The 23,400-nt window shown below is 42.5% G+C and overlaps 1 protein-coding gene across 1 annotated transcript in view; it reads left to right on the top strand.

Annotated features, from left to right (window-relative positions):
* The window catches only part of LOC126355887 (UDP-glucosyltransferase 2-like), a 43,329-nt gene that overhangs the window by 4,766 nt on the left and 15,163 nt on the right, over window positions 1-23,400 (top strand). The window contains exon 2 of the mRNA XM_050006391.1: window positions 20,865-21,050. Coding sequence (XP_049862348.1) covers window positions 20,874-21,050 — 177 coding nt within the window. The 5' untranslated portion in view covers window positions 20,865-20,873. The remainder of the gene's footprint in view (window positions 1-20,864; window positions 21,051-23,400) is intronic.

Genomic DNA, 23,400 nt, shown 5'->3' with positions numbered 1-23,400 from the left:
GACTGGGTTCTGAGGGCCAACACCGTGGCGGCACGATTTAGGGCGCGCGACTGAATGTTGCGACAGACTTTTGTCACAGGAGACGACTTCTAATATTACGTTCAACTGTCTTTTCAGTCTGCTACAGCAAAATTAAACTAAGAATTCCACCTGAATTAACCCAGTTGCACATTCATTCAAAACGAGCGACCATCCATGTTTAGGCAGATGTGGTACATGTGGTGCCGACTAATAAAATCAATAAAATGAGTATTAAACACACTCAAATTAGGTACCTAGCGTGATCTACCACCTTGCCATGAAAAATAGGAACAAACGCAGACGTAGAGAATATACCCTGCGAACATGATTAAGAAAAAGCGCAATATTATATGAGTAGTGAACTGATAGACATCTTTCAGTATTAATCCTAATACGAGGTGTTCATAAAGTCTTTAGGCAGGGCCGTACGATTGTTAGCCTCGCGTGCCGTATACCGCAGTGAATATACCGAAAAGAAACTCATTGAATTAAAAGTTATTAATTTATTGAATATTCATTTTTAGTTAAAAGTTTTAACATTAAATGTTGAGTGTCCCCACTGCTTTTGAATACACGATTCAATACGTCTAATCATGTTTCCAAACACAAGCTGTAACATTTCTTCTGTAACAGAAGCAGTGAAAGTGGATATTGCAGTTTTCAGTTCATCGATGGACTTTGGACTTTTTTTTGTAGGCAGTTGCTTTCGCTGCACCCCAGAAGAAAAAGTCAGGTGGTGTTAGGCATTGAAAAGCGAGCTGTATGCGCGGTTGCACCATCTTGACAAAAAATAACCGTTCAGTATTTCACTTAACCCAAGCTCTCCAATGAATGAGTACAGAATATCACTGCAGTATCGTTGTGCGTTTATTGTTTCGTTGAAAAACCCAGGCAGGCGAATAATCATACGGCACTGCGGAGAGACTTTTTGAACACCCCGTATTTATGTCACCACCTCTGGGTCAAGTAGTTGGGAGTTTACCACGTGTTCGCGGACATCAGGAAAAGAATTCACATCCTGTGCTATGTAAATATAGTCTGCCAGGTTTGAAACTGCTCTTCCCAGGAGATGTTCACCCGCACATTTACCACATTCATTTGTTAAATGTTTATCTGTGAATGTTGAAAGTTTTCCTTCAATAGTTGTAAAGCACTGTTAAAAATAAATCAGTTACGCCAGTAACTCAGAAAGATAATGTGACTAATAATAATACAGCAAAATACTGTCGAATTCTGTTGAGAATAACATGAATCTCAGCAATTAAGAAAAATATTTGTTTCCAGAATGAAATTTTCACTCTTTGTTCCTTTCCACACTACCACTCATCCAAAACCTCACATCGATATTTCGAATATATTATGAAGCGTTGCAGGCTTTCAAGGTACGCGTATGTCTATCCTAATATAGATAACTAATCAAATTTCTCTTTTCCTCTCCAATAAATTTTAATGAAGTCTTACAATTTTTAATCCTAGATATACTTCGGTTCCCCATGTCATTAAATTTGTTTTTAAACACTGTCATGATTGTACTCTTAAAGTTAACATGTATTCTGAAGTTCCTCCACACCAATAGTTTGTTATAAATTTCTTCAATATTAATCTCCGGCATGCTATTACCTTTCACGACAATATTGAGCTGCTGTCAGCTGTTACATATGGTGTCCACTTTCATAACGTAGCAGTAACACTGTGGAGGATGGTGCGTTTATTGTTTCAGTGAAACTTTCACGCTCGCATCGTGGTTCGATGTATACAGAACCACACACTAAGCTGAAAACAGAACTGATAATCAGCACTGCTGGATTTTAGCTTCACAGGGCTGTGACATTCGATGTGCCAAAGCAACAAATCGGCCCTCTCCAAAGCCTGATTTTCTGATGAGATCAATGATAAATTTCAGAACTGCACCATCATGTGATCTTAGCGAAACACATGCACAATTTTCTGCAAAAACTCCATACCTCCACAAACAACAGAAGCCTAGCAAACACCAGTGACCTAACCGAAAAATAGTCTATGAATATACGCAACACAGCAATACTACTCTCATTTGACATCACATCAATGTACATTCACCTATCAATTGAAGGAACAATCATAATAATTGAAAGACAACTGAGAGAAACATTATCCCAGAACACAGGCACAAAGAGTCCCAACCTTTTTCATAGTAATTGCAGAGCTAAATTATTTCAAATTTAAAGATTAATTCTGCGTCCTACAGAAAGGACTCGTGAAGAGATCAGTCATACGTGGCTTGCTGGCCAGTATCTTCTTTAACCGCCTTGAAAACAAAATCCTTGATGAAATAATAAAACTTAAATAGTACAAAGTACTGTAGATGTGCCGCTATGTTAGTGATATAATTAGCATGATAGGTGAAACATATGGCGCTATGCTACAGTTACATAAAGATACCTGTACTGTCCACTTCATCCTTGAAAGCGAAACGTAGAAAACAATAGATTTCCTAGACATCACATAAAAAATAAAAAGCCCAAATACTTGTCCGCAACATTTAAAAAACCTCCACAATAATTCACATGTCACACCCAACAGTCCACAAATAGGCCAGACTCAGATGCCTCCCTGACAACTGAACAGAATTCCAATGGACAGACATAGCTACATACAAGAACTAAACATAATCAGACAGTTCAGCATAGAAAATGGGTACAAGGTAAACACAGCAGAACAAAACAGAACATACACAAGAGGAAGAAACGCAAAGAATATGAAACATTATGAGAACACACACACACACACACACACACACACACACACACACACACACACACACACACACACACAAAATCAAAAAAGATTAAAAGTATCCAACACCCCCATAGATAAAATCAAAAAAGCAGGTATCTGTCACTCGATGTATACTGTACAGATTTGTAGAAATTTCAGAATAAGATTCTCGGAACATTTAAGAATACTGAAAAGTGACAGCTCACACTCCACGTTTTACAGGCATGGAGCATATGAAGAAACTGGTGTTGCAGATAGTAAAATTTCTGGCGTCGCACCCATTGTTCCGTTGTCAGTAGCAACGGTTTTCGATGGAACTGAACGAAGAGTATGGAGACTTTATATATTACTGCAAAGTACGTTGGTAAAGTCGAGGGGCGATTTTGGGATTTAAAACCCACTATTGTTGAATTTATGAACGAACAAGGAGTGCACGAAAGAAAATTAAAACATCCGGAACGAATAATAGACATCGCTTTTTAAGTGGACTTGTCTGTCCATTTCCCACAGTAAGAAATTGTAAGGCGAGGAACAACTTTTTTCTGATTTGACAGGAATGAACTTCAAGGAAAATCACGTTGTCCAAATCTCTAAGCTCACTTACGTTAAAGAAAATGCGAGGTTTCAAGGATTCATTTTAGCCTCTTAAGTATTACAACAATAGTATCCTAAAAGTTTTGAGGACACTGCCAATGTAACATTTGCCTTTCAGTTCTTTGCAAGACAGTTAGCCGTTTCAGCTGAAAGCGCCCCTGGGCACGTGCAGAAGTAACTGATGTGCGAGATAAGTGCATCTTTGAAGACAAATCGAGTTAACATAAAAACTGTCCAGGACGTCTACAATTATTTCCTCAGGCAGAGTTTGCACGTCTCCATAATGAGGTTTTAAAAGTGCTGCTATTGTATATTTCGACCAACATACGTACGTGTGTGTGTGTGTGTGTGTGTGTGTGTGTGTGTGTGTGTGTGTGTGTAAAAGACGTTTTTTTCGGATTATGAAGCTAAATAAGAGATGATTATGTGGCAGCTGAGTGCGGAAATCTGTGAAACAGCCCGCGCCTGTCCGCATGCCGACAGTTTGTACAAGATAAAAATTATACAACTACATACACACTCCGTAAGTCACGGTACGCTGCATGGCAGAGGGTACCATGTACCAGTACCAGTCATTTCCTATCTTGTTCCCACTCACCAATAGAGCGAGGGAAACAGAGTATTTATACGCCATGTGAGCCCTCATTTCTCGTGTCTTACCTTCGTAGTCCTTACGCGCGATGTGTGTTGGCGGCAGTAGATCGTTTGGCAGTCAGCCTCAAATGCTGGTTCTCTAAACTTTTTCAATCGCTCCAGGGATTCCCGTTTGAGGTCCCGAAGCATCTCCGTAACAGTTTTGTGTTGTTCGAACCTACCAGTAACAACTCTAGCAGCCCGCCTCTGAACTGCTTCGATATCTCCCATCAATTCGACCTGTTAAGGATTTCAAGCACTCGAGCCGCACTCAAGAACAGGTTGCTCCGGCATCCTATATGCGTTTTCCTTTACTGGTGAACCACTCTCCTAAAGTTCCGCCTCTCTACCACAGTTTTCACATGCAAGCTTCACCTCATATCGCTTTGGAATGTTTCTCCCAGATATTTAAACGACTTTACTGTCGAGCATCTCACTAGAAATACTATACCCGAACATCACAAGTTTGCTCTTCCTACCCATCCACATTAACTAACATTCATACATTCATCCTCATTGCCATTCATCAAACCAACTGGAAATTTTGTCTAAGTCGTCTTATCTTCCTACAGTCACCAACTTTACCGTACACCACAGTACCATCAACGAACAACTGCAGGTTGCTGCCCATCCCGTCCGCCAAATCTTTGATGTGTGTAGAAAACAGCGTTACTATCTCAATTCCCTGGGGCTCTCCTGCACTCCTGACGATATCCTTGTCTCTGGACACTCGCCTTCAAGGATAACATACTGTGTTCCATTATTTAAGAAGTCTTCGAACCACTGACGTATCTGTGAACTTATTCCATATGCTCGTACCTACGTTAACAGCCTGCAATGAAGCACTGTATCAAATGCTTTCTGGAAACCTAGAAATGTCGAATCTGCCTGTTTCCCTTCATCCATAGTTAGCAGTATAGCCGGCCGCAGTGGCTGAGCGGTTCTAGGCGCTTCAATCTGAAACCGCGCGATCGCTACGGTCGCAGGTTCGAATCCTGCCTCGGGCGTGGAAGTATGTGATGTCCTTAGGTTAAACACGTTTAAGTACTAAGTTCTAGGGGACTGATTACCACAGATGTTAAGTCCCATAGTGCTCAGAGCCATTTGAACAAAGTTAGCAGTATATCATGTGAGAAGAGGACAAGCTGAGTTTCGCACGAGCGATGCTTCGTGGACATAAGCTTTTGTCTCAAAGTTTAGTGTATTCGAACTGAGCGTATGTTCGAGCTTCCTGCACCAAACTGAAGTTTGCAGGTACGTTCTTCTACTCTTCTTGTATGTTGGAGTCACCTGCGCCTTTTTCCCACATTTGCTTGGGACTTTGTGCTGGGCGAGAGTTTCACGATAGGTGCAAGCGAGATAAGGATCCAATGCCGTAGTCTTCGCAAAATCAGATTGGGATTCCATCTTGAGTGCGCCAAAAATAAATAGTAGTGAAAACTTATTCTTTTCAATATATGTTGTTGAGAAATGTGTAACATGAAACAGTCATACAAAGTGGGATCTCACCGCAATTTAAAAGCGGCGCGTTCGGCTGTTCGCAGTTGCCCCTCTTGTTGGTGTTGGTGTTGTTGTTGTTGTCAGTCCTGAGACTGGTTTGATGCAACTCTCCACGCTGATCTATCCTGTGCAAGCTGCTTCATCTCCCAGTACCTACTGCAGCCCACATGCTTCTGAATATGCTAGTGTATTCAGCTCTTGGTCTCCCTCTACGATTTTTACCCTCCACGCTGCACTCCAGTACTAAATTAGTGATTCCTTGATGCCTCAGAACATGTCCTACCAACCGATCCCTTCTTCTGGTCAAATTGTGCCACAAACTCCTCTTCCCCCAATTCAATTCAATACCTCATTAGTTATGTGATCTACCCATCTAATCTTCAGCATTCTTCTGTAGCACCACATTTCGAAAGCTTCTATTCTCTTCTTGTCTAAACTATTTATCGTCCATGTTTCACTTCCATACATGGCTACACTCCATACAATACTTCCAGAAATGACTTCCTGACTCTTACATCAATACTTGATGTTAACAAATTTCTCTTCTTCAAAAACGCATTCCATTGCCAGCCTACATTTTAAATCCTCTCTACTTCGACCATCATCAGTTATTTTGCTCCCCAAATAGCAAAACTCCTTTACTACTTCAAGTGTCATTTCCTAGTCTAATTCCCTCAGCATCACCCAACGTAATTCAACTACATTCCATTATCCTCGTTTTGCTTTTGTTGATGTTCATCTTATATCCTCCTTTCAAGACACTGTCCATTACCGAGCGAGGTGGCGCAGTGGTTAGCACACTGGACTCGCATTCGGGAGGACGACGGTTCAATCCCGTCTCCAGCCATCCTGATTTAGGTTTTCCGTGATTTCCCTAAATCGTTTCAGGCAAATGCCGGGATGGTTCCTTTGAAAGGGCACGGCCGATTTCCTTCCCAATCCTTCCCTAACCCGAGCTTGCGCTCCGTCTCTAATGACCTCGTTGTCGACGGGACGTTAAACACTAACAACCACCACCACACTGTCCATTCCATTCAACTGCTCTTCCAATTCCTTTGCTGTCTGTGACAGAATTACAATGTCAACGGCAAACCTAAGAGTTTTTATTTCTTCTCCATGGATTTTAATACCTACTCCAAATTTTTCTTTCGTTTCCTTTACTGCTTCCGCAATATACAGATTGAATAGCATCGGGGAGAGGCTGCAACCCCGTTTCGCTCCCTTCCCAACCACTGCTTCCCTTTCATGTCCCTCGACTCTTGTAACTGCCATCTGGTTTCTGTACAAATTGTAAATAGCCTTTCGCTCCCTGTATTTTAGTCCTGTCACCTTCAGAATTTTAAAGAGTATTCCAGTCAACATTGTCAAAAGCTTTCTCTAAGTCTACAAATGCTAGAAACGAAGGTTTGCCTTTCCTTAATCTAGCTTCTAAGATAAGCCGTAGGATCAGTATTGCCTCACGTGTTCCAATATTTCTACGGAATCCAAACTGATCTTTCTCAAGGTCGGATTCTACCAGTTTTTCCATTCTTCTGTAAAGAATTCGCGTTAGTATTTTGCAGCTGTGAATTATTAAACTGATAGTTCGGTAATTTTCGCGTCTGTCAACGCCTGCTTTCTTTGGGATTGGAATTATTATATTCTTGAAGTCTGAGGGTTATTTCGCCTGTCTCACACATCTTGCTCACCAGATGGTAGAGTTTTGACAGGACTGGCTCTACAAACGCTCTCAGTTCTAATGGAATGTTGTCTACTCCCGGGGCCTTGTTTCGACTTAGGTCTTTCAGTGCTCTGTCAAACTCTTCACGCAGTATCGTATCTCCCATTTCATCTTCATCTACCTCCTCTGCTGCCTTGACTACATCATCCCTCAAAGCTACCCATTCTTCTTCTACTGTGTTTCTTTCCCCCATTCCTGTCAATTGTTCCCTTATGCTCTCCCTGAAACTCTGTACAACCTCTGGTTCTTTCAGCTTGTCCAGATCCCATGTCCTTAAATTCCCACCTTTTTGCAGTTTCTTCAGTTTTAAACCTACAGGTCATAACAAACAGATTGTGCTCAGAGTCCACATCTGCCCCTGGAAATGTCTTACAATTTAATACCTGGTTCCTAAATCACTGTCTTACCATTATATAATCTATCTGAAATCTGTCAGTATCTCCAGTGTTCTTCCATGTATACAACCTTCTTTCATGATTCTTGAACCAAATGTTAGCTATGATTAAGTTATGCTCTGTGCAAAGTTCTACCAGGCAGCTTCCTCTTGCATTTCTTAGCCCTAATCCATATTCACCTACTACGTTTCCTTCTCTTCCTTTTCCTATTGTCGAATTCGTCACCCATGATTATTAAATTTTCGTCTCCCTTCACTACCTGAATAATTTTTTATCTCACCATACAGTTCATAAATTTCATCGTCTGCAGAGCTAGTTGGCATATAAACTTGTGCTACTGTAGTAGGCATGGCCTTTGTCTATCTTGGTCACAATAATGCTTTCACTATGCTGTTTGTAGTAGCTTACTCGCACTCCTATTGCCCCTGTTCACACTCCGATAATGTGACGTGGCAGTGCAGAAAACGTGCCAGACCGGCTGAGCGCTACGGCACACGTGCCAGGCCAAGGTCTGCGAGCCGAATTCTTGGCCATTCGTTCATTTTCACAGTTTTAAAATAGTGTATATCAGCGAGAGAAAGTATAGACGAAGGTAGCAAGAAAATTTTGGCAGTCGCTGGCTGTTCGAGCCTTTGTTGAGTGTAGTAATTCTTAACAACTGTTAAATAATGCATGTAACATAGCTGAGGTTAATAGCCAACAATAATGAACACAGTACAAGCAACATTTTATTGGTGGTCACTATAGTGCTGGCTTATGCAACTCATCCGCCCTTCGTTTACGCTTCTTTCAAGAGGTTACACCTTACTGGGGTTATTTGAGAAATTATTAACAGTATTTTGATTTCGTCTTTGCAGCAACAAGAAAATGTGCATATTTTCCGGCATATGCGTTTCGTTTTATTAAGTAAAGCATCATCAGTGGTCCGTAACGAAACTTATTTCCAATCTGGCTTGCTTTCAGCATCTAAAAACAGGTCGTTAGTAAAGATGTTGATGTTACGTACGAAATATTATGTCCGATTTTCACTCACATCTGGAAACGCTGGGTGTGGGTGTGGGTGTGGTTGTGGGTGATATTTCTCTCGTTTGACATTGTTAATTTAGTAACACTTGTCCACATTTGGAGTACTGTCCAGATGTTTCAGCCATCTCTTTGTACTACACATTTTTTACATTGTTGTGTGTTAATTCACACAAACAATGAACTTCAAGGTACAATTGAACAAGTTTTTCGGTGTGGCCTTGGTCCACCCCCTTTCTACACTCTTATCAACTAAAGCTTCCTGTAATCTGAAAACCAGTCTCTCATCAGTGTCGAATTTTGAATATCACATACATTTCTCTTGTTTCCTTTTCAAAATTTGCACCTTCTGTCGGAACAATGCAGTGTTTACGCAATGCCACCTTCCTATCAATCCAATCAAGTTGCAGATCCGACGGTGTCCTGGAACACAGAACTAATCGGGTCAAAAGCTTATGTAAAAGCAGATTCTCGGTATAAACATAAACGTGTAATTTCTCCACTTACAGTATCTTGCTGCAAAGCCACACCAATTCTCATTTCACCAGCTATCGATGACTCTAACAGAATTACGTCATTTTATCGCAAAAGTCTACAGTTACTTGCATTTTGCGGTAGGTAACTAAGTTTGACCTGTTCACCATGCGGAAAAATACTCTTCTCTTTCGGCGCTGTCGTTTGACAAAATCTCGTTTCTATATTTCAAACCGTTCCTGAGGTACAGGTGGTGGTACGAGTATCTCATTCCCGCTTTATTGCTGGCACGCGTGATCTCAAGTGAGTGCGATACATACAAACCAATTTGCTCGATATCAGCGACAGACAGACTCCTCCTCTCAAGTCTAAATAAAAATTCAGTACGTTAGCTAAATTTCATATGCAGCAATGTGTGGTATAATATGCACCGAACGCAAATTAAAGTGACCTCAATTTTTCATTTGCAAACTTTACGAATTTTACCCAGTATGTTTCTTGTATGCAAAGCATCATAATAACTATGATCATTGGCGAAATGATAGGCCCTTAATTATGAAGCTGATATCAAGCTATAACTGTCGAAAAAAACAATTTTTTTACTAATAGTTTCTTTAAAGTCGTTTGAGAAAGATTACGGGGTAGCCAACGTGATCCGACAGTATATAGCCAGCTATACTGCCTTCCCTTCAACATTCCTCTCCCCATGGCAATGCTGGGGCAAGTCATGACTCCTGCCTTTCCCGACAGCCACTGCGAGGATTGTCCAATTGTTGTGGACAAACACTACACAGCCGAGGCCTGAATACTACTGAGCACGTATTCAGGGTATTTCAGAAGTGATAGTCAATAATTCACACATGGAAAGTGCAGGCCAACAGTAACCAAGCTGCTCCAGTAAACATGGGTCCGATACTCAAACGTAGCCGACGTTTCGCACTAATTCGAGTTGGGAACCGCTGTAAACGCATCTGGATCCCGCTTTGTTATGTTGGTATCTCAAGATTTCGGATCGACCATGCGTTTGTTTATGCATGTGCAACTACTTCGCTTTCCCTCTCTGTGCACTGTGCCGTACCGTCCTCGCAATCAGTTATGAATGTGAAGGCGCCTTGTCAGAGGTACACCAGTGAAGAGTACGCTGACATGTACTTAAAGTATGGCAAAGAGAATGGCAGTGCCCTTGAGGCTGCACGATTGTATGAAAAAGCTTTACCTCTTTGTAGGCAGCCAGACAGGCGTGCATTTAGCCAGTTACATCAGCGCCTTAGAGAAACCGGGAGTTTCGCACACCATGTAGGAGAAGATCGACCCAGATGCCTAACACCCGATGTTAAGGAAAGGGTGTTAGGAATTGTATACGAGCGTCCGAGTACTTCAAGGAGGAGAATTGCTACCCAAGAGTGTGTCCTGAGTCATAGCAGTGCGTGGCGGATTTTACATCGGCAGTACTGTACCCATAGCATCTCCAGCGAATGCAAGCCCTCAACAATGCCGACTTCCCTCCTGGAGAGTTTCTGCCAATTGGTGCACCCTGAATCCCCTGTTTGTAAGCAGTACTCCGTTCACGGATGAGGCTGGGTTTCCTCGTGACGGGATTTTTAGCTACCGTAATTGTGACATTTGGCTCGATGTCAATACTAATGCAACACAGTTATCACGATACCAGCAGCGTTATTCGTTGGACGTCTGGGCAGTACTCTTTGGAGACCGCATAACTGGAGCCCACTTCCTACCCCAGAGACTAACCAGACAGCGTAAATGCGGTTTGTGGTACTGTACTTCCAGATGTACATGATGATGTCCCATTGAACCAACGCCTGAACATGTGGTTCATGCAAGGTCTCCTGGTTTAAATCCCACGGATTTCTGCTTGTGGGGTCATGTCAAAAGCCTGGTCTACGCTAGGGAAGTAAACTCTCTTGAGGAATTACGCTTGTGGATTGAAGCAGCCTTCCAGCATTCACAGAATTCTCCAGGTCTGCCTGAGAGGATTCGTAACTCATTTCAGAGACGAATTCAGTGTTGCATTAAGACGCATGGACAACATTTCGAACACTTACTTTAAAATTTAGAGATGTCATGTTTTCCTGGACACATGGACCGCAACAGAAAATGTGTTGTACCTCGCCCAAGGTTGATTTGTGGGCCCATGTTGGAGATTTTTTGCTGCTTTTGGCCTGTACTTCCCATATGTGAATTATTGACGGTCACTTGTGAAACACCCTGAATAGACGCTATAGTTGCTGCGCGCCTCTGCAGGTGAGCACGGGCAGTCTAATGAGCTGTGTCCACCCGTCAACCCCCTCGGATATATGTGGGTAATGCATACGTACAAGCAGGTAACGCGGTGGCGTATTGGCTGCAGCACTAGCGTTTACACTATAACACAGAGTTCAACTGCAGCAGTCGGAGCATAGTTGTCACTTGTGCACTCTAATCTTCCAGTTCTCGTTTAAGAGGGTAATAAATTCCACGTCTTTTAGCTTGCTTCACGTTTTATATTACACTAAACAGGGCGCAGGGCCTACGCTGGTCGAGGAAAGCTTAGTGATTATGCCCCACTCTGGGAGCAACAGTGTCTAGCTCAACACGGAAGGACATTTACCTGGCAGAACGCATGCTGCAGCAAATCTACTAAAACAGACCGCAGATACGCCATGCTTGCTTCTCCTCTTTAGGAGCATTGTTGCACGCTTTGAGACTCTTATCAGAAACGATTGATAGAGGACACTGAAGAAAAATTCAAAGAAAAATAGCTCATTTTCTATTATCACGAAATAGTGGAGGGATGTCACGGATACGATGTGCGATACGGGACTACAAATCTCCCATGTAGACGTGAATAACGGGACTGGGTTGTTTTAACATTTTTCGCTTTACGTTCGCACTACAGAACACGAACTGTTATCAAATGTCTCTGAGCACTATGGGACTTAACATCTATGGTCATCGTCCCCTAGAACTTAGAACTACATAAACCTAACTAACCTAAGGACATCACACAACACCCAGCCACCACGAGGTAGAGAAAATCCCTGACCCCGCCGGGAATCGAACCCGGGAACCCGGGCGTGGAAAGCGAGAACGCTACCGCACGACCACGAGATGCGAGCGAACTGTTATCAATCGTTCTGATACTGTTATCAATCGATTTGATTCACCGAGCTTCTCATCCTGTTGCTGAACTCGTTGCTGCGAGAGGTGATGGAGAAAGGCAGACTGCGTCCTCTGCATACACCTGGGCCGTGCCGCTGACTGCATCCTCGTATCCACGTGTAGGCGGCGTGACTATGCAGCAGGCGCTAACTGCTCGTCGTGGCGTGTTGGTAGCTGCCAGCCGGCCTGAACACTCCAACACTCGCACCACCTGCTCAAAAAGAAACAAACCTTCCCAGAGGACTACTACTTCTGCCCTTACTACTTCTGCCCTTACTACTTCTGCCCTTACTACTTCTGCCCTTACTACTTCTGCCCTTACTACTTCTGCCCTTACTACTTCTGCCCTTACTACTTCTGCCCTTACTACTTCTGCCCTTACTACTTCTGCCCTTACTACTTCTGCCCTTACTACTTCTGCCCTTACTACTTCTGCCCTTACTACTTCTGCCCTTACTACTTCTGCCCTTACTACTTCTGCCCTTACTACTTCTGCCCTTACTACTTCTGCCCTTACTACTTCTGCCCTTACTACTTCTGCCCTTACTACTTCTGCCCTTACTACTTCTGCCCTTACTACTTCTGCCCTTACTACTTCTGCCCTTACTACTTCTGCCCTTACTACTTCTGCCCTTACTACTTCTGCCCTTACTACTTCTGCCCTTACTACTTCTGCCCTTACTACTTCTGCCCTTACTACTTCTGCCCTTACTACTTCTGCCCTTACTACTTCTGCCCTTACTACTTCTGCCCTTACTACTTCTGCCCTTACTACTTCTGCCCTTACTACTTCTGCCCTTACTACTTCTGCCCTTACTACTTCTGCCCTTACTACTTCTGCCCTTACTACTTCTGCCCTTACTACTTCTGCCCTTACTACTTCTGCCCTTACTACTTCTGCCCTTACTACTTCTGCCCTTACTACTTCTGCCCTTACTACTTCTGCCCTTACTACTTCTGCCCTTACTACTTCTGCCCTTACTACTTCTGCCCTTACTACTTCTGCCCTTACTACTTCTGCCCTTACTACTTCTGCCCTTACTACTTCTGCCCTTACTACTTCTGCCCTTACTACTTCTGCCCTTACTACTTCTGCCCTTACTACTTCTGCCCTTACTACTTCTGCCCTTACTACTTCTGCCCTTACTACTTCTGCCCTTACTACTTCTGCCCTTACTACTTCTGCCCTTACTACTTCTGCCCTTACTACTTCTGCCCTTACTACTTCTGCCCTTACTACTTCTGCCCTTACTACTTCTGCCCTTACTACTTCTGCCCTTACTACTTCTGCCCTTACTACTTCGACGTTGATCTTGGGTCGTTTTCTCAATCAAGTCTGGTTGCTGGTCCCATGTTCTCTGTCTTCCGGTAGTATAATGATTCGATTCTATTTCTTTCTTGATTTATTCTCTTTTGGGCCCACTATCCGCATCCCGTCTTTCGCTGGACATTTGCACTAGGACCACAGATAGTGTCTCAATCACACAGAATACGGTAGGAGTGCGCACCAGCTTTGGTCCCAATACTACACATATGACAACTCGTTAATAACGAGATGCAATTACACTGTTGGGATTATTCAACAATATTTGTACCCTATCAATCCAAGCAACCTCCCACGACCGTTCTGTATCAATAACGTCTTCGAGGGGTAACAGTGAATTCGTTAACTCTTGGTAGATGTTTCATATTTTTGTATTCCTGGAAGGGAGACGAAAATTTGAGTCATAGGTGACTGGAATTCGATAGTAAGAAAATGGAGAGAAGGAAACGTAGGAGGTGAATATGGATTGGGGGTAAGAAATGAAAGAGGAAGCCGCCTGGTAGAATTTTGCACAAAGCACAGCTTAAACATAGCTAACACTTGGTTCAAGAATCATAAAAGAAGGTTGTATACATGGAAGAACCCTGGAGATACTGACAGATTTCAGATAGATTATATAATGGTAAGACAGAGGTTTAAGTACCAGGTTTTAAATTGTAAGACATTTCCAGGGGCAGATGTGGACTCTGACCACAATCTATTGGTTACGAACTGTAGACTAAAAGTGAAGAAACTGCAAAAAGGTGGCAATTTAAGGAGATGGGATCCGAATAAACTAACTAAACCAGAGGTTGTACAGAGTTTCAGGGAGAGCGTAAGGGAACAAATGGCAGGAATGGGGGAAAGAAATACAGTAGAAGAAGAATCGGTGGCTTGGAGGGATGTAGTAGTGAAGGCAGCCGAGGTTAAAGTACGTAAAAAGACGAGGGCTAGTAGAAATCCTTGGGTAACAGAAGAGACACTGAATTAATTGATGAAAGGAGAAAATACAAAAATGCATCAAGTGAAGCAAGCAAAAGGAATACAAACGTCTCAAAAATGGCTAGAGGACAAATGTAAGGATGTAGAGGCTTATCTCACTAGGGGCAATATATACTGCCTACAGGAAAATTAAATACACCTTTGGAGAAAAGAGAACCACTTGTATGAACATCAAGAGCTCGGATGGAAACCCAGTTATAAGCAAAGAAGGGAAAGCAGGAAGGTGGAAGGAGTATATAGAGGGCGATGTACTTCAGAACAATATTATGGAAATGGAAAAGGATGTGGATGAAGATGGAATGGGAGATGTGATACTGCGTGAAGAGTTTGACAGAGCACTGAAAGACCCGAGTCGAAACAAGGCCCTGGGAGTAGACAACATTCCAATGGAACTACTGACTGCCTTGGAGAGCCAGTCCTGACAAAACTCTACCGTCTGGTGAGCAAGACGTATGAGACAGGCGCTATACCCTCAGACTCCAAGATGAATATAATAATTCCAATCCCAAAGAAAGCAGGTGTTCACAGATCTGAAAATTACCCAACTATCAGTTCATAACTCACGGCTGCAAAATACTAACACATTCTTTACAGACGAATGGAAAAACTGGTAGAAGCCGACCTTGGGGAAGATCAGTTTGGATTCCGTAGAAATATTGGAACACGTGAGGCAATACTGATCCTACAGCTTATCTTAGAAGCTAGATAAAGGCAAACCTTCGTTTCTAGCATTTGTAGACTTAGAGAAAGCTTTTGACGGTATTGACTGGAATACTCTTTAAAATTCTGAAGGTGACAGGACTAAAATACAGGGAGCGAAAGGCTATTTACAATTTTTATAGAAACCAAATGGCAGTTACAAGAGTCGAGGGACATGAAAGGGAAGCAGTGGTTGGGAAGGGAGTGAGACAGGGTCGTAGCCTATCTCCGATGTTATTCAATCTATATATTGAGCAAGCAGTGAAGAAAATAAAAGAAAAATTCGAAGTAGGTATTAAAAATTATGGAAAAGAAATAAAATCTGTGAGATTCGCCGATGACATTGTAATTCTGTCAGAGACAGCAAAGGACTTGGAAGAGCAGTTGAACGGAATGGATAGTGTCTTGAAGGAAGGTTATAAAATGACACAAGCAAAACGAGGATAATGGAATGTAGTCGAATTAAGTCAGGTGATGCTGAGGGAATTAGACTAGGAAATGAGACACTTGAAGTAGTAAAGGAGTTTTGCTATTTGGGGAGCAAAATAACTGATGGTGGAAGTAGAGCGGATATAAAATGTAGACTGGGAATGGGAAGGAAAGCGTTTCTGAAGAAGAGAAATTTAACATCGAGTATAGATTTAAGTGTCAGGAAGTCGTTTCTGAAAGTATTTATATGGAGTGTAGCCATGTATGGAAGTGAAACATGGACGATAAATAGATTGGACAAGAAAAGAATAGGAGCTTTCGAAATGTGCTGAAGATTAGATGGGTAGATCACATAACTGATGAGGTGTTGAATAGGATTGGGGAGAAGAGAAGCTTGTGGCATAACTTGATTAGAGGAAGGGATCGATTGGTACGACATGTTCTGAGGCATCAAGGGACCACCAATTTAGTATAGGAGGGCAGCGTGGAGGGGAAAAATCGTAGGAGGAGACCAAGAGATGAATACACCTAGCAGATTCAGAAGTATGTAGGTTTCAGTAGGTACTGGGAGATGAAGAAGCTTGCACAGGATAGAGTAGCATGGAGAGCTGCTTCAAATCAGTCTCACGACTGAAGACTACTACTACTACTACTACTACTACTACTACTACTAAGATGGCGAACATTGGCATAGTCTGTGACGTACTGTGTCCTCCACTCTTTTTTTCTCCATGGCTAAAGAAAGCAACTATTACAATAATGTCTCTGCTTTAAAGTAAAGTCAGATTATTTAAAGAACACCCTCTGCCGGCAGGGGTGGCCGAGCGGTTCTAGCCGCTACAGTCTGGAACCACACGACCGCTACGGTCGCAGGTTCGAATCCTGTCTCGGGCATGGATGTGTGTGACGTCCTTAGGTTAGTTAGGTTTAAGTAGTTCTAAGTTCTAGGGGACTGATGACATCAGATGTTCAGTCCCATAGTGCTCAGAGGCATTTCTTGAACATCCTCTCTTCATTCTGTCAGTATTTTAGACAAGTGTGGCGTGTTCTTACACTATAACGTCCAGAAAATATTCCTACTTCGCAAAGATCACTCTGTCCATCATAAATTTTCAGTTTTCGTAAGTAGTACTTTATATTTTGTTACAGAAGACGACATATATCGAACCTTCACATTTACATGCAGTGCTTTTCGCTGAATACTAACGGAGACTGACTTCATTTTACAAATAGAACATTTTTCATTTGAGTACTTACAACTCAATTTCATATTTTATTAATAGGCACAGGAAATGGTCACAATAACAACGGCTTCTTCTCCTAGTGTTTGACTGTCGGTTGAGTGACAATGACGTCCAGCTACTTAGCTTGCAGCACCCACGTCAGCAACACTATTACTCTCGTCGCCGCTTACCCATTACCATAAAGCAATCACAAACAAAGCACATGGTATATTGTGTGGTGTTCGTTGTGTATTATTCTAGCTATTGTGTCATTTGCTATTTATAGTAGTGTGCTTGAGAGTCAGGACATGCTGATCATTTGTATAAAAAAAACACACCTCCTAACAAAGGTTTCACACATTCTCATTTTATTGTGTATTATTAACACGGTACACCGATCACTGCAGCTGTCAAAGATTGGTATATACTCTAAAGATCCAGGCTGCATGTTACAGGTGGAAATAATGTTTGAGTAACTTTATTAAATTACAAGCAGACGGTCCAACGTGCGCGCCCATGTGTTGGGAACCCCAAACCCTACCCAGACCTATACAGGTCAATATAGTCTGAACCATACCTGATCCTAATGTGAGTAGATCCACCACTGAACACCAGCCTGGATGCAGCAGGGATGGATCCACCTCCAAAGTGTTCCCACATGTAGGGCAGGTGAATCCATCTCCAAACTGTACCCAGATGTAGCACAAGTGGATCCCCAACTGAACCATACCCTGGACGTATGGGGTTGTTGTGACACTCACTCACGATCTTGGGCAATGTGTTATGTCTTTATAATTGGATAAAATCTGCTCCTCGAACATTGTTTCTATCTGTGACATACATCTTGCATCTTTAAGAGTAAGAGTGTACAAAGCTTTGACAGCAGCATTTGATCGATATTCTGTGTCAATAATATATGATAAAGTAAGAACGGATGTCGCCTTTGTTAGGTGGTCTGGAGTGAGCTTTCGTAAGATTCAGGAGATGTAGAGCTGTATTATAAATAGCTTAAGATAGCAATCCACCTCCACCACAGTCTATATGTCTTAGTGTATATATGGGGTTCCTTTGGCAGGTAGCACTGTGTGTTTATGGTAGTTTTTCTGTGTAGACATTCAGAGTAAGAGGAAAAGATGCTCTTGTAAGCACTTTGTAGATAAGATGGTTGGGTTGGTATCCGTCTCTCTGTTCAATGCTAAAAACACAAAGTCGTGGCTGGTAGGGTAGTGAATAAGAATGCACATAGTCTTATACAAAAACTTTTTTCAGTTGCATATACATTTACACATAGATTATGGAAAATTCTGGATGCAGATTTGGGATGCAAGATACCTACATTTACTGTAAATACTAATGCTGTGATCAAATGTTGGTCGACTTAATGGAAATGATGGGTTTCAAAGATATTACTACATTAGGTTATACCACATCTGTAGCATCAATTTACAAGTCTCTACTCCCATATGGGTCTGCTTAAAAAAAGATTATTTGTATCAACATGTGGTGGACTGGATGATGGGTTAGCTGTTGTTCCATAGGTCTTAAGAAAAAAGTACCATAAATTGTTGCTGTTCTTACAAATAATGTGGCTCCAAAAGTCTTAAGAAAAAGAATCCATGTATCAAACACTTAAGGCAAGCCTATTGAAGAAATTAGTCCTTTAAGGGTGGTTAATGTTTAAACTGGAAGAGGAGATCCATTTCAGAGAAAGAAAACTGTTTTATTTGATAAAATCAAATGTCACAAAGGAATAGTATAAAGTGCTACTGGAACAAGAATAAACTATTACTAAAGTGCAAGCAGGGCCTACAAATTACTTTACACAGTATGCGGAAAAAAATCTTAATATGAATGGGAGAACAAAAATCTGTATTTACTGGAAGTACTAATGGAGAGTGATCACACTGTGGTGTACTTGTCGAAAATGATGGGGTTTATGAAAGATCTGTTCATAAGCCACCATTCCCATCAGCTGTAGGACATCATTCCTCTTAGGGAGAGAAGGAGTGGGTGGGCAGACCCGATCTGTTGTAACATGTTATAAATCATAGTCTCAGGTGCAGAAAGTGATTCCTCTTGGGAGGAGGAAGAGAGAAGTATCAAGGGCAAGTGACGTCATGCCACTTCATGAATCCAACGTCTTTTTGATCCTTTGATCGTCAGCCATCTCACTCGTCATATTTGATAGTGACATAATACAGGCAAACATCTATCATTGGCTGTGACATTTCAATGTTATACCATCTTGCCTGATATATTTTCACCTTCAGATATCCGCTAGGATAACTGCCCTTGAATTCTCCTTGGCCTAGAGGAGTGAGATAGCAGGTCATATTCAAGAGGTGTGATTGGGTAAAAAATTATGCTAACTGGCTAATACTTCTAATTCATAAATTGTCCGATTAGGATCAAATTATACTAATCAGGTTATAAATCACCTTGAGCCCTGATAACACAGATGTAGATATGGTGGAAAAATGCACCAGAAAGTGCACAGCTCAATTACTGCCTTATCTCTAAAGATACTGATTACATGTCTAATATTGGAACTCCCATCTACCTCGTTTTCTGTGAACGCCCGTATTATGAAGGCCAATATGCTTCTTCTGAAACAGTACAAATAATTCCATCTGCGCCGGCCGCGGTGGTCTCGCGGTTAAGGCACTTCAGTCTGGAACCGCGTGACTGCTACGGTCGCAGGTTCGAATCCTGCCTCGGGCATGGATGTTTGTGATGCCCTTAGGTTAGTTAGGTTTAAGTAGTTCTAAGTTCTAGGGCACTGATGACCACAGATGATAAGTCCCTTAGTGCTCAGAGCCATTTGAACAAAGTTAGCAGTATATCATGTGAGAAGAGGACAAGCTGAATTTCGCACGAGCGATGCTTCGTGGACATAAGCTTTTCAGTCTCAAAGTTTAGTGTATTCGAACTGAACATATGTTAGAGCTTCCTGCACCGAACTGAAGTTTTCAGGTCCGTTCTTCTACCCTTCTTGCATGTTGGAGTTAACTGCGCCTTTTTCCCCCATTTGCTTGGGACTTTGTGCTGGGCGAGAGTTTCACGAGAAGTGCAAAGACGGAACTCTACACTCACTTGTTATTAAAATGTGGGACTGGGTCCATTAAATACACGAATAGGCAATAAAGTTAAGAATTTAAGCTATAAAGCACACAGATAAATCAAAACAAGCTACTTTTGGCGCGGAAACCATTAAAGTTTTTTTCTGCGAGATTTCGGAGACATTTGTCGAAAGTTACTCGTAGAGACACGAGAACGAACAGTTTGTTGGGAGATAGGCAATAGGAACACTTAACTATGAGGCTCATTAAAGTCAAACGGACGTGTAGCCAGACGAATGGGCGGTAGATAGCACAAGTACGTTTATTGCTGGCTTCCAAGAGATAAGAAAATAGATAGCCCAAGGAAGTTTCTTGCTGGGTTCCAACAGAAAAGACCATAATGTATTGGAAACGGTGTAGACGAAACTGGACCTTAATGCATGGAGAAACCTGGAAGGATCTTATTGTATGTCAAACGGCTGATGGTGGCGAACCTATCAAGTGCTTTTATGTCCTCTTGAGTTCCTATTACATCTAATCAATTAATTTGCTGCGTTTTTGCTATACACAAATTTTACATGTTCTGTCTTTGACGTTTCCACAATAAACATTTTTTCAGTCTACAATTCTGTCTCTAGTCCCAAGCCGTCGCCTCTCTTTTATACGAGCTGCTCTAACGATCTACTTCTTGCTTCAACAGTGTCGTGTTATCTTGCTGTATGATACGTATATCGTTTTACTGCTTCTACTGCACTTGCAATATGGTGAAGATTATATACTGGGATTTGTTGGATCATTTATAACAACCCCATAAGCTGTCATCACGACGTGAGCGTGTGTAACGAGTTCAGTACAGCTATTGTTTGTTGGCAGGTGACCGCCATGGTGACCGCCCTGTTGCTGTTGATGCTGTCGGTGCTGGGAGCCTCGGATGCGGCCAGGATCCTGTCCGTCGTGGCGTTCCCGGCCGTCAGCCACCAGCTACCCCTCAGGATGATAAGTCTGGAGCTGGCCAAGAGGGGCCACCAAGTTACCTTCATCACCACCGACCCGTCCAAGGTACCTTATTTCTCGTCTGTTCAAAGTTGCGAAGGGCAAACATATCGTTAAACTTAAATGGTGGACGCAACACCATTAATAACTTAAAACTAACAGAACAAGTGTAACAGCGGAAAATACGAAAATACGTGATCTGAAGGAACATCTGGAAATAGCCTCCCGCCTCCTGTCAAGCAACTACACTGAAGCGCCAAAGAAACTGGTATAGGCATGCGTATTCAAATGTAGTGATATGTAAGCAGGAAGAATATGGCGCTGAGGTCGGGAACGTCTGTGTGAGACAACAGGTTTCTGACGCAGTTGTTAGGTCGGTTACTGCTGCTACAATGGCAGGTTATCACATTTGAGTTTGTACGTGGTGTTATAGTCGGCGCACGAGCGACAGGGGTACAGCATTTCCGAGATAGCGATGAAGTTGGGGTTTTCCCGTACGACCATCTCACGAATGTACCGTGAATACCAGGAATCCTGTAAAACATAGTCTCGCACATCGGTGCGGCCGGAAAAAGATCCTGCAAGAACGGGGACGACGACGGCGACTGAAGAGAAGCGTTCAACGTGACAGAAATGTAACCGTTCCGCACATTACTGCAGGTTCCAGTGCTGGGTCATCAACAGTGTGCGAACCATTCAACGAAACATCGTCGATATCGGCTTTCGGAGCCGAATGCCCACCATGTACCCTTGACAACTGCACGACACAAAGCTTTACGCCTGGCCAGGGCCCCTCAGCACAGACATTGGACTGTGAACTGGAAACATGTTGCCTGGTCGAACGAGTTCCGTTTCAAATTGCCCGAGTGGCTGGACGGGTACGGGAACAACCTGAAGAATCCATGTCAGAAGAGTTCAGGCTCGTGGAGGCTCTGTTATGGTGTGGGGCGTGTATAGTTAGTAATATGGGACCCTTGACACGTGTGGACTTTGAGATGCGACATGTAGGTAAGCATCCTGTCTGATCACCTGCATCCATTCATGTCCATTGTGCATTCCGACGGACTTGGGCAATTCCAGCAAGACACCCCACACGTCCAGAATTGGCACAGAGTGTCTCCAGGAACACTATTCTAAATTTAAATTCTTCCAATGGCCCCTTAAGTCCCCACACATGAATATTATTTAGCATATGTGGGATGCCTTGCAACGTGCTATCATAAGAGATATCAACCCCCTGATACTCTTACGGATTTATGGGCAGCCCTGCAGGATTCATGGCGTCATTTCCGTCCATCACTACCTCAGACATTAGTCGAGTCGATGCCGCGTCGTGTTGCGGCACTTCTGCATGCTCGCGGGGCCCTACACAATATTAGGCAGGTGTACCAGTTTCTTTGGCTCTTCAGTATATTTTTTGTGGCTTTCGACGACATGCAGAATTATTTTTATAATTTGTTTGGAATTAATGCTGACATTTGTGAAATCAATCAGGTTCTATATCGATGGCTGTTGTCAATCATTGCATATATTTGATAATTATAAAAATCTGAAACATCATAGTCGTTTATTTTGTGGCAGACGTTGTTCTTGTGGAACGCAGGTATTTGATGTATCGACATTAATGACGCTTGTCATAGCGTGAGTGTGCACAAACCCATAGTGACAAATAGTTCATCAACGACGTAATGTGTCTTCATTTGTTTCAGACTTTACGCTGTACTTTTCTGAGTTACCAATTTAATACAGTGTTGTTAAGTCAGAGGACCTCTTTCACCAATGTATTTGACCGAATACCTCATGACTTTGCTTTAAAAACAGTAACTCATCAGGTTTTAGCGAAAGGTGCTAAATGTTTGTTCTTTGGATTCCGAAAGAGGCGAATCACTAATCAATTACTCGATGTAACGTATTTCTATCCCTCTCTTATAAGGTCTAGCTTCGTATTTCTGGCAGGTGTGCTGGTAAGATAGCGTAAAAACTGGATCTGCCACATACACCTACACCAATTAATCTAACTTAAACTAGCTTACGCTATGGACAAAAACACACACACACACACACACACACACACACACACACACACACACACACACACGAGCCGCGCGGATCGTGACATGCCGCCCGAGTCATAGGTAAATGCGTAGTCTGGGAAAAGTTTTCTTGTAAGTCGACAGTAGCGTAACGTACAAAACACGAAAATCTGTTCTTACTGCAAATAAATTAAATTAGTATAAATTAGACTGGTCTCCAAAATCAAAGCAACAAACGGAAATTTTGCGAGTCAGGGCCCACAGCACCTCTAAACAACCGCACTTGAGGTCCCAAGATCTCGTCACGATACCTGACAGCTGTAAAACCTTACCGATTCACCCACAGAGTTTCATGAAGAGGTGTTGATATGGTCAATATAATC

Source organism: Schistocerca gregaria, chromosome 3 (assembly GCF_023897955.1).
Source record: "Schistocerca gregaria isolate iqSchGreg1 chromosome 3, iqSchGreg1.2, whole genome shotgun sequence".
NCBI lineage: Eukaryota > Metazoa > Arthropoda > Insecta > Orthoptera > Acrididae > Schistocerca > Schistocerca gregaria.
This window is presented reverse-complemented; position numbering and strand designations above follow the sequence as displayed.